The 13,528-nt window shown below is 36.2% G+C and overlaps 1 protein-coding gene across 1 annotated transcript in view; it reads right to left on the bottom strand.

Moving 5' to 3' along the window:
- Positions 1-13,528, bottom strand: part of LOC109710608 (1,4-alpha-glucan-branching enzyme 3, chloroplastic/amyloplastic-like) — a gene marked incomplete at both ends in the record, with an annotated part of 38,678 nt that continues 25,150 nt past the window's right edge. Inside the window, 2 exon segments of the mRNA XM_020233322.1 lie at positions 1-627; positions 5,341-5,478. Of these exon segments, the coding sequence (XP_020088911.1) occupies positions 550-627; positions 5,341-5,478 (216 nt within the window).

The following is a 13,528-nucleotide window of genomic DNA, read 5'->3' as shown; positions in this document are numbered from 1 at the left end:
ACATAGATCTAAACCTGGGTCATGACAAGCCAACATCCAGTCTATTTTGGTTCGCACCTTAAATCTACAGTAACTAACCATAATTCCTCTCATGAGTTGATGAAGTATAAAACTATGTGTTTAACTGCAGAAGTTTCGGTGATGCAGTAAATGTGAAATTCTTGAAGTTTCGGTGATGCCGTCAAAAGATTAATTAGGAGAAACTTCTAAAAAATTTGTTTTTAATTTTTAGAATTATTATTTTTAAAAATTTGTTTCTGAGCTTCTGTTAGGTTTTTAGGATTTTGTTTTCCTATGTAAATCCAAAATAAATTAGAGATTTGATTTTGTATTTGAGAAATTTTTGTTTACTCTTCATTAAAATATCTAAAATCTAGAAAATTAATTAAGGTTAGAATTATGGTTTATTTTATATAAAACCCAAAGCCTCTTTTTAAAAGAGGAGTTTTGGAGAATAAAAAAAACTGGCTTTATTTAACATATGCGTGATCTTTCTTTACTGAATTAATGCTATGTGGTTGCCCTCGTTTTCTTCCTCTCTCCTTTCTCCTATTGTACTTTTTCCTCCTTTGTTTTCATCCATGCTACAAAACTCGAAACAGAACTGTTGATATAGTACCCGATAACCTACAATTTCAAAATTGTCAAAGTAATGAGTATATCCGTATTTGGGATGATCGAAATTAATCCATATTAGTAAATAATAATAAATACAGGTGCATACAAGGTATAAGCTAGTTGTCATACAAATGGATCAATAACAAAATGGTCATAAATATTGACTAATATGGATTAATTTCATATAATATCTCAAATTTCAAAGCCCTTGAAGAATGTCAGTGTCAAGTTTCGAAACACCATGTTGAGGCTCTTTTCTATGTCTGAGGAACCACTGAGCTAGTTCTAGAACCACACAATGTTGGTTCCGAAACCTCATCCTCCGAAAGCTCCAGAACTCAAGCCCTAGTGGATTCTTTTGTTGGAAATCACGTGCTAGTGTTGTGTATGACCCATTTGTGCTTTCCCTAGGACCAAACGAGGGACCGGAAGCCATGACCACACCGTGGACATCGAGAGAGCGACTTGAGGTGGGTGCACTCTCTGAAGTGGGTTTAGCAATATTCGGTTTTCTTAGCCTCAACTAACTCCCTTTCATGCATAATATGAGCCAGTAGTAGCCTGAAACAATTGTTCTCAAGTTCTTGTATACCTGCTTGTTGATAGCATGCTTATTGCTTATTATTCCTAGTTTATGACATTATACTAGTTGTATTTCCATGGTCATTGTAGAAGCATGCTAATTTAGCAGAATAAACCTAAATAGGACATTGTGAACTATATAGTGGCAAAATGAGACATGATAGCTTTTAATTATTGCTTTAGCAGAGACACGACTATAACATGGTTACCTCGGACCACTACTATCCCATTTGGCACATGAGCATGATGTAATCAATAAATGTTATGCTCTCCTTCACCGTCTCAATGGCTGTGAATAGGGTGAATTCTTCCCGAAGAGAGGTCGCACCATTAGCTTGGTCTCCTCCTAGACAGGGCATACAAGCAACACTCGCCAGGGTCTCCTCCTAGACAGAGCTTTGGCATTGAGTACAACATGTCTAGATCTCTTCCTAGACACGGCAGAGAATTGGGTCAAATTGATGACTATGCTAGATGATGCATTGAGTAGAACATTGCAGGTTATACATTGACACTAGATGAAGATATCACATACGCTGACATATGATGCATACCATTGCCTATCAATTATTTAAATACCCTACATTATTACTACTCTTTGTTGCCCTGATCAGGACAGTTTGCCCTCGTCGGCGTGTTGTACACACTGTGGAATTGTATAGTTTCTCACCCCATTATTTTCAGGTGCGTCGGGAAGGGTGGAGCGTGATGGGTGAGGACCTGTGAAAATTAGCTCTTCCCGAGATAGTGATCTCATTTTGTATTTTGGAAATAGTGACAATTGTATTATTTGGAAAATGAAAAATGTAATTGAACTTATAGTTGGTTATGGCTGTATCCAGGAAGCCTCGACATGTTTTGTAAACAATAAAGACATTTCGAGAATAAATTCCTAGCTTATTCTCTTCATAAAAGCTTCGTATAGGTGCTTTGTGTTCCAACGCCGTGCATGAACAGAAAAATAACCTTGTCCGTGGCACAGGTCTATGCACATGCCCAGTAGAGTCTCAGCGCTAGGGCGTGACATTTCAACAATCACAAATATAGATGCATTAATTACTCTAACATGCACCCGCAACTAAGCCTCTCGAGATCAGATGTGAAGATTGATATAAAGAGCACAAAAAATGAGAAGTGGAGAGCGATTTAGTTAATATGTCAGCAAGCTGCTTATCTGACGATAGATGAATCAACGAGAGACTGCGCGTCTACACTTTCTCGTGAAATAAAATGATAATCAAGTTCGATGTGCTTGATGCGCACATACAACACTTGATAAGCAACGAGATAAAGATTGTCACGACAAATAGTAACCGATTATGGCAGTGGCACACCAAGATCACGAAGAAGTCAACGAAGCCAGACAGTCTCAGCCAGGGTAAAGGCAACAGAGCGATATTCTATGAGACCCCAGATAGTCCTATATATAAGATATAATAGAGCAAATACTCTTAACCCAGCTTGAGCATTTTGGGTGGTGGCTAGGCGCAAAAGGTTAAGAGAGTTAAGTGTGCTAGGACGGGAGTAGTCTTAGGATAGGTGGTGACCTCCTAGAAAGTTGGGGTGTCACAGTTAGTATCAGAGCCAATTACCAGCGGAAAGTGTGAGATGAGTCTCGGCTAAGCCAGGGTCGGAATGACAAGGCTAGCGAAACGAGTCTCACATCGTCTAGTACTTGTGAGTTTGAGCCTGATGAGAACATCAAGGCTTAAAGGGGGGGAGAATGTGAGACCCAACATAGTCCTATATATAAGATATAATAGGACTAAAACTCTTAACCTGGCTAAAGCATTTTGGTGATGGCTAGGCCCAAGAGATTAAGAGAGTTAAGCGTGTTAGGACGGGAGTAATTCTAAGATAGGTAACCCCTGGGAAGTTGGGGCATCACATATTCAGCTACAGAGCTTGCGAGAGATGTAGTTAGCAGACCACGAAATGAGGTTTGAGCCAAAAAAAAACCTGATAACCAAAGGTGGAGGGCTGAGAATCAAGATATCCCACCTAATTACTATCAAAATATGCAATAGAGGAATTGGCATATCAAGAAAATGAAGCTATAACGACCCGACCCGCTAACAATAATAACTCGTTATGCCCAAACCACCGACCGACTCGCTAACAATAATAACTCGTTAGGCCCAAACCACCGGCCCAAAATGCTTAAGCCCAGTTATTATTTCTTGATTAGGCCCTGACATCTAGCCATAACTACCCGATGTGGGATTATTGGGGTATCACATACTCACCTCGTTTAGGCCCTGACGTCCTCGTCAGTCCTAAACACACACACAACCCAAGATCACCAGTCGATATGAGGCTTGTCTCGCTAGCCTTGTCATTTCGCCTCTGACTTAGCTTGTCATTCACCGACCTTGACTTTAGTCTATCATTCCGACCCTGGCTCAGCCAAGACTCATCTCAGACTTCCGACTAGTGAACCGGCTCTGATACCAAATGTAACGATCCGACCCGCTAGCAATAATAACTCATTAGACCCAAACCAACGGCCCAAAATGCTTAAGCCCAGTTATTATTTCTAGCCTAATCAAGCTTATATATCCCCACATCTAGCCATAACTACCCGATGTGAGATTATTGGGGTGTCACTGAAGCCCATTCTTATAGGTCCCATAAATATAACGAAAAATTCTTTTAACTGCCTATAGATGAATGTCACTAGAGTATGCAGAATTGCAACTAGATTGACAACATATAAGATATCCAACCGAGTAAAGGTAGGGTACTGTAAGGCCTCAACTATCTGTCGATAAGTATAGAGATCATTGAAAGGACAACCCTTATGAATAGACAAATGAGTCGTCAATAACAATGGTGTGGAAATAGGCTTATAAAAAAGCATTCCATGATGCTCAAGTAATTAATGAATATTATTTTCTTGTGTCTGCCGCAAGCCTCATGTAGAGTCTAAAATTTTCACTTCAAGGAAATAGTGAAGAGGGCCCAAGTCATTTCAACGTAAATTCGGTGTAAAGAGTGGAGAAAGACATCAATAAAGGCGTCGAGCTAGTTGTCATAATTATGTCATAAACATACAACAATAAAACAAGGATGTCATCAATCCTGTGAGAGTCAAATATGGATAGATTTGCAGCGCTCACAATAAAACTAAGTTCGGATAAGAAAGATGTGAACCCCTGAAACCAAGCACGTGGCACCTGTTTAAGACCATTTTATGGCTTTCCAAAGCTTGCAAACATGATGAGGAAACAATAGGAAAACAACTTGGAACCCCATGGAGAAAGGCATTCTTCACATCAAGCTGACGAAGAGTCCATCCGGATAAGAGAACAAAGCTGACGAAGAGTCCATCTAGATAAGAGGGCAACTAAAGTAACAATTCAGATGGCGGTGTCCCTCTTTCCAAGCCGAATATGCTAGATTTGGAACAAGTTTTTTTTCTGCTGCTTCAATGAATTGAGCGAACATGCTACTAGTACCATCAACATATGAAGTCACTCCAAAACTTTCAAGAACATTAAGGAATACTTGTTTTCACCCGTGATAGGTGGTGTCTATAAGCGCCGGATGAATTAGGGTTTTGATGTTGGTTATTAGTAGGGATGGTAAGGTTTTGACGTCGATGAGAGAAACGAAGTTCGGAATGATGCCTGGATCGTTATACCCTAGAATTAGGGCTACCGCTCTAATACCATGAGAGTTTGGATCAGAAGCCACCACACATCCTTTTAGGGTTTTATATTATACATATAAATAAGTACATGTGTATGCAAGGTACAGGCCAGTTGTCATACAACTGTATTAGTAACAAAATGGTTATAAACATTGACTAATATGGACTAATTTCAATCATCCCAAATACAGATGTGTTGATTACACAAACAAAAACTATATTATTTTTACTTTCAACTTATGTTAGTTGGTATGAAAGCATATTAATAACAGCCTATTCTTATTAAGGCTACATCATTAGGTGGCTATTTGCAAATGGGCAAATGTTTAGACAGTTCTAGTGCATTTTAGCCATATGGAGACCCAAAAGATATTGTTTGTGGTTTGATGTTACCTACAGGAAAACCTGTTGACGTAGTATAATTAATTGAGCTCAAATATGAAAATGAAACTACTAAATAATAAAAGATAAAATGTTACTAGCAAGACCTTATTCATGCTCCAATCCTTGTCCGGAACATTTTCAAGATGCCATAACCACATTTCTGGAATAGAAAGATTGACCCAGTAGTCAAATCCCAATCCACCTTGAGTGGTTGGCTCACACAATCCAGGATAAAATGTTGCCTGCATAAAGAAATGTAACAGAACGAAATACAATGCCCATTAGTTGTCAAGCTCCTAAATTTCGTAAGAACATGTTAAAGGATACTAGAACATGAAAACTTTAAGTATATCATAAATAAAAGTTAAAAATGTCAACGCAAGAGTTCTGACAAGATGAACTTTTGATAGTTGTAGCTCAAATTAATGTAATCAATATTTTACAATTATTTTCCGATATAAGATATAAACTAAAGCCATACCACGCATTACATTTCGAACATCTAGCCTCAGCCCTGGAAATTAATGGATTGGTCCATATAACAAGAATAAAGATATTCAACTCATCTCATATTGGTTATTGATGCATGCCCCTTTACTTATAGCATTGCCTTTTAAGTGGTTGGCTGCTTATTTCACTCAGTAACTCACCTTACTGTGGTATTTTGTGTTAAGTCGCTTTATCTCAGCATGCCCTTGACTACTTAGTTACCTTCCTTTCCCTTCATCCTTCTTTATGGTTCTCATTAAGTATCTCTGTTGCACCACTTGAATCCTTCAGTTTATTTTCGCATTACTTTTCTTGTTGTATCATGTTGATTATGTTTGAGTTGTAGAGCAGTATCACATGGATTATATTGCTAGACTATATTGCATGACGATAGTTAACCCGGTAGGTCAGTATCACATATGATTTAGTGACATTGTTTGACCTGATTTGTTGTTGATGAAAAATTCAAAATTGAGTTCCGACTTTATCTTATTTTTTAATTTATTTTATTTAATATTTAATATTATTTATTAATTAATATTTTTATTATTTATTTATTTGTCTTTCTTGGCACGAAAGAAAACCTAACGAGATTTTCTCTTATTCCGTTTCTTGCACCAAAAGGGAGGGAATGTGGGTTCCGTTTCTTTCGCCTAAGGGAAAAAATGTGGCATTACGCCCTCTACTCCCTCTTCTCTTTATATATTCCTCTTCTGTTCTTATAGAGGTAGAGAAAAGACATTGAGATAAAAAAATAATCATCATCTCTTCATTTTTCACTCCTTTTCACATTCTCTTATTTACTAGATGTTTAAAGAATCTCTGTCAACCTCCGCCACGTTCGTGCTCACAGGAAAAGGAATTTCGGTCGTACCTTGGGGTGTTGTTCTCAGTTAATCCCCAAGAAATGACAGGAATACGCCTTACGGCAGCGCTACGCACGCTTCCGGATAGATCAAATCTTTTAATTGGATTTTTTCGCTTATTCGTAAGTTTAATTTTATCTTTATAACTGAATTAGTTAGATTTTGATTACAATCGAATTTAGCTGTATATATTTTTCCCAATAGGTCGACGAACATCCTATTGATCTCTCTCAGCTATTTGCCGATGGTTTGGCTATTGAGCATATAGCATCTTTCGACACAGCTCATGGAGCATTTCACATATGCCAGCGGTTTTAGCCATCGTAACAGTATTCGTTTCGGGAAAAGTTATTGTGTCTCGAATTGTGAGCCCTATGCGCGGTATGTTTTGCAACAAGGTGATATGCCTGGTGACTGAGCATGGTGGCATTGCCTGAGAGATCTTTACACCAACATAGCTATATGTGGATTGAGTTGGTTATTAGACTGTTCGTCTGGTTGATGCATACTTGTTTGTTTATTTATGTTACAGTAGTGATACATATATATCTTTTGATTAGTTATTCATTTCTTTTCCAGCTTTACTATTGCCACTGTACATGCTTTGATTATTAGTTCATACTTGTCAGAGTACTTTATCTCTCTCTTGTTTACCAGTAAGTACAGGTTGCTATCGGCGGCTTGCGGTACCCACTGGAAAACATGTGTACATGTTTCTCATCCCCTATTTTTCACACGTGACACTGGAAGTGAGGTTTGGGACAGTGCGTGACAGTGCTAGTAGATAGACGAGCTCCTATTTTGTGATGTCAATGTTTTAGTTTCACCTTTCATGTTTGGTTTTGCTTTTATATTTAGATTCATTTGATTTAGTAGTTTCATTATCTCTCAAGTTAATAAATACGGAATTATGTTTCTTGACATTTAGGTTATCTCTCGATTAATAACTGTTGATTTAATTGTTCATTGATTATCTATCTGTTGGTCGGTTATTTATCCGTCTTTTTTGTTTCTATTGTTGTTCTTGTTGTGGTTGTTTGTGTTGGTTGATGTTATCATCTAGGGCTGTGTTTGGTTCGGGGGATATCCCCGAAACTAAAAGGATATCCCCCAACTTGTAACCAAACGTCAACGGAATTGGGAGGAACAAATTATTCCGGTCAAAGCGGGTTGTTCTAGGGTGTTCTAGAACAACCCATTAAGGCTTCATTTGATTCGGATATAAGTAAGAACTGCTTATTTCAGGGATAGGTACAAGTTCAAGTATAAGCAAGAATTAGACCGATTTTACGCTTGGATGAAAATTTGGTTGTTCCCAGAAATAAAAAAAATAACGTTTGGATGAAAAGTGGATTGTTCCCGGGAATAAGAAAAATTGTGTTTGGATAGGTGCGGAATAAGAAAATAGCGGGCAGTTATAAATAAAAAAATTATGATATTACTCCTCTCATTAAATTTGATTTTACAATTTTAAATTTTATATTTGACTTTTTTAATTTAAAATTTTAATTTTTAAATTAAAATTTGAATTTAAAATATTAAAATTTAAAATCTCAAATTTTAAATTTTAATTTATCAAAATTTTAATTTTAAATTTAAGATCAAACTTAAATTTTAAAAAATATAAAATATCAAATTTTAAATTTGAAAAATATAAAATATCAAATTTTAAATCTAAATTTGAAATTTAGAATTTAAAAATTTATATTTAATTTTGAAATTAATTATAAATTTGTAAAAATTAACATTTAAATTAATTTATCTTCTCCTCTCTCTCTCTCTCCTGGAACAAGTCTTGTTCCACCTAAAGGGATAACCCATTAAGATGGGAACTATTGTTCCACCATTTTTTTTGTTTTTGGGTATAAGAGAGGGAATAAGGTCTTATTCCCTCCCTTATACGCCATCCAAACCGTATCTAAAAGTTATTCCTAAGGAAACTAGGAACAACTTTGTTCTTCACTTTATTTTATTAGATAACTAGATACATAAATAAGTATATCTTTATGATAATATATTTTTACTTGAATCTTAATATATAATGTAAATTAATTAAATTTGATTAATTATTTATTTTATTAAGTTTTAGCATTTATATATTAATATTTAATTATTGTATTTCAGACTCAGTATTGTATATATTCAATTTTTTTCATATACTATATATTTCTTTTAAATTTGTATTGAAATTTGAATTATGCTACTATACTATCGATAGTACCAAGTGCCTGGTGTTATTAGGTTTTCGGCCTTTGGATGAAAGGTTGTGCGATTAGGGTGATAGTGGTCTCCGGTTATGATGATAGTGGTCCCCTAGGATTGAATGGGCGGTTGGTTAGATAGTATGATCTAACGAGTGCAAATGGTCAAAAGGATAGATCTAACAGCGAAAAAACTTGATAACACCAAGTGCTTGGTACTATCGATAGTATAGTAGTCGGACTGTTGACATTTATAGTATTATTAATTAAAATTATATGGATATTGCTAGTATTATATTTTATTCATTACATATTATTATGGATAAATTATATAAAATACAATGTTATATAGAAAATAAATTAAATATACTAATATAAACTAAATTGTTACATAAAATATTATATTATAAATTGTAGCATAAAATAATTTTATATAAAATATAATGGTATAAATTAATTATTTTATTTTTTAAAACATATTTGGACATTATTCTAGACTTTTATCAAAATGCTTCTAATGATATTCTCTAGAATATTCCTGAATGCATCCAAACACAAATTTACAGTTGTTTTAGCTTTTACCGGAATATCCTCTCTTCTTCAGAACAACAAAATTTATCCCCCAAGTTATAGTTCTCGAACCAAACACAGCCTAGGTTCCTACGCTGTGCATGTATAGGGGAGACTGTTCGTTTGTACAGAGGAAACTCTATCCATGCGGCGGTTCAGTGTACATATCGGGGCAGTCTTTGATTTTGGTTATATGTTTTTAGCTATTTTCTTGTAACAAGTTTTCCAAAAGAAACCCCAAGGCATGACATGGCATGCCATTGGCACAGGGGGGTTGCCGACATTTGCACACCCTGTGCCGCTACGTGTCGTGCCGCTGATACAACGACACAAGCTGTGCTAGCGGAATCCTTGATAGCAAATAATAAAAAAATTAAATTAGGGGATTATCTCTAAGCCTTGAAGAATGGCAGGGAAAATGAATTCAATGCAATTAATTCTAATATTGAACAAAGGTCTTAACACAATATCTTACTATAATGTTGATGTTGAGGGACCAACAAGATAAGGCATGGCAAGATTGTGAATTAGTGAGTTTTTCCGAATTGAGATTGGGAGGCTAATTTCAATGATTGTTTGATCTCCTACTCTGTTGACAGTAGTTATCTCGAACATAATCCACACTATATTTCCTTGTGATTGCCCTACATTTATTATGCATTCATTAGTTCATTACAAATAAAAGCATTCTCATGTTGCTGATTTCTGATTCCTATCTGTCATTTCCTTCTCAATACTATTTGTTTTTGTTTATAAAGTCAAACATGCAACTTGTTGTTGATATGAAATGCTGAATACTTGTTTTCCCAAATTATAGTAAAAGATATTGTTTGCACCCCATTATATATAAATTGTAGTACTCGAGAAAAATCATTGGAAACAAATATTGTTGGTTAGGGAACCTTAAACATGTGCACCTGAATCTTAGTGCAAGCCAATGAAATCGGACTAATAATGAGAATGCTTGTACATATCAGGGCAGTTGCTGCATAAACTCTAAAACTCTAGTTATTCACATTTTCTCTACATATCTTGTATTGTTAGTAGAGACAATGTAGATTCTTGATTTGTTAATATCCATCTACCTATGCACCTTGTTTCAGGTTATCCTTAAAGTGTATTTCGACCCGAAAACTTGTCAGCACGATATGGCGTAGTGCATGTCGAGCCGTGCCAATGCGTGCCGGCCACAAAAAATGCATGTGTACCGACACATAATGGCATTTTTTTTTTTTTTGCAATAAGATATTCTAATTGCTTATTGTGTACCTTCATCAAATCTTTTGAACTTTATTAAAAAAATTACTTACTAATTTAAAGAAAAGAGAGTTTTGAGCTGTGCCATCGGCACGGTAGTTGTATCGTGCCGATATATTGCTGACATGATATGGCACGGTAAATACGGCCCATGCCGATGGGTACTTAAATCCTTGTTTTAAGTATTATCTAGTATATAGCTTTTACTTGCTCTGTTATGCCTTCGGTAGGGCCTAATGAGTACAGATTGCTTCTCTTAGTATTTCTACACACTAGACTACATTACATAGTTCTTACCCATTTTCAGTTTTCTTCCTTCGCGGGTAAAGCCTTAAGTACAGGTAAGGAGACCATACAGTAAGCATCAACGAAACAATAGAACCTAAATGGCCCCAAAATTTAATTTATGATGGTTTGGAAGTAGCTTATGTACTAAAAAGGCTTTGAGCTTGTACATGATCGTTTTGGAATGAATGTGGGACTGGATAAGTTATTTAAACCTTATGTTATTAGTTGGTTATTGGAGAAATAAGATAAGAGTAATGTTCAAATGAACGTATTTATGCTTATCTATAAGCATTTACACGGGAATGGTTTAAGATGTGGTTGAGTTAGCGACCAACTAGATGAGATTTTGTATTATGCAAATAATTTAAGTATTATACAGGTTGCTTGTGAAAATAATGAAATTGTTATACAGTTCCTTGTGATCCATCGCCTTGCATGCTCAATGGGTGAAACATAAGTATGACAGTATACATGCTATTGTACACCGGTTGGGCTTCTGAATCAAGGCATGACAAAGTAGTGAAACGAATAAAATACCAGTTTCACAGCATGTATTGCGGGAATATTTTGAACTATACATGCTTAGCATCAATAGTAGAGGTCTGATTTGCTACTAAGTGCATTATAACCTCACTAAAAGCTTGTTACCAACGCTACTTAAGTACCAAACTTGATATTTTCTCACAGTAATGGTCATTTCTATTAGCAAGGTAACACATTCTCAATGCTCAAAATCACCTTGACCATATTAGTCGCTTTTAATTTCATCAGTATTTTCAATTTTCTAGTGCAAAAATAAAATTTTATGTTTGATGTGCCTCAAAATTTGTTTATTGAGTTCAATTTTGTTCCCCTAATTCGCCAAAAGTGTTGTGGTGTGACAAATTTTGATAAAATAATTTGTGAAAAAAAAATGAATGTCAGTGGTGGAAGATGAGGGTTCCGGCCGATAGGCCCACGTGGTATGGATCGAAAATATAAATTAAAAATTTGCCCATATATTGATAAACAAAAAAATTAAATTATAATTTTTTTGACTTATCTAACAAATAAATCTTCGATTTCCAACGTCTTTTGGGGGGGATGGGGTACCCAGAATGTTTCGGGTACNCACACACACACTGCCGGCACGGCACAGTGCCGCGTATCGCACTGTCTGGTGCGTAGACAGCACGATACACACACTATGCCGCGGACCCCCCCCCCCTTTTTGGGGGCACGGTACGGCACAGGACGACACTTTAATCTTTGCGTTCAACATACTTCTCCATCTAATGTGCAATATGTGCGGAGCCAAGCCACACACATCAATCAAGAGCTCCACAAGTTGAAGATGCAGTGGAAAGATTTTCATAAGCCTACATCAATGTGGAAGCTAACAAAAAAGATACAGCATTTCAATTCTGAGCAGAAAAAAGAGTGTTACGATATATTTAGTATGACAGAATATATTTAGTATTGTATTATTTATTACCTCATTTAGTATAGGTCTATATGGTATCTCTGATTGTAATCTTACTATAATGGGTTGGTTTGTACACTATTTATTCTAATCAATACAACCCTAGAGGGCTATACTCTTTTGCTTTTCTTTCACGGCATTAGAGTCAACCCCTAATTCTAGGGCATAAAGATCCAACGCTGCCCTTCTCCCTCGCCAAATCTCATCGGCGTTGCTCGTCCTTTTTTTCTTTCCTCCCTTCTTTGCGAGTGTATATTTCTTCTCTCATAATAATCTACCTTGCCGCTACAGTACCACCGCTACAGTGCTGCTACAATACTGGCGCTACAGTACTACTAAAGTATCAGTGCTACTGCTACAGTAATTTCAGCTTCTCTGTAATCCTTTTTTGCTCCTCCGGTGTCCCACGTGGTATCGCTTGGCCTATCCTGTTGTTGCTAGTTTTTCTGTGTTGTGCCGCTCATGCCACTTGGTTTTTTTTGGTGGCATTTAGTCCTTCTGTTTCTCATCAGGAATTCTCAGTTGGTAATCTGACTTTTTCCTTATCTTTTTGTAGTGGAAATTCTTTCATGTCTTCTTCTATATCGTCTCTATCCATTGTTAACATAAAATCCTCATACCTTTAAAACTCACGGATTCTACATATGTTTGGTGTGCAAGCAAGTGGTTTCTTAATGTCTTCTTTTGCAGTTCCTCAGTCTGTTTCACCATCTGAGCTATTATCTCCCTTTCCTACTGTTGGCATTTGGTTAAATCGAATCGGGTGCGCCCATGATCGGGCTCGATCCGACGGTTATTATGTTGTCTAATTGGGCTAGAATTAATCTCTCTTTTAAATTGAAAAGCTATTTAGAGATATATTCTAACCATATGAGGATAACAATTAAAAACCGATTTGGCCTTATCTCTTACGTACCTATTAAGATTTTGGAATCCCTTATAAATATACGGGCTATCTCTCATAAGAGAGAACAAGAAAACCAAGAGAGAAACATAGAAACCACATTTTCCATTAACCTATTATTCTAGAAGGTCTTAAACGGTGGATTGGAGATCGTGCTCGTTTGTAGTTTGATCCACCGTGAGTTTGGAGCGATAGAAGACCTTCGTGGACAATCCGAAGACACCTGAATCAACCTCTACGATCCGAGCTCGTCGC

This window comes from Ananas comosus, linkage group 5, assembly GCF_001540865.1.
Source record: "Ananas comosus cultivar F153 linkage group 5, ASM154086v1, whole genome shotgun sequence".
Classification (NCBI taxonomy): Eukaryota; Viridiplantae; Streptophyta; class Magnoliopsida; order Poales; family Bromeliaceae; genus Ananas; species Ananas comosus.
Note: the sequence above shows the minus strand (reverse complement) of the source record. Positions and strands in the feature narration are given on the sequence as shown.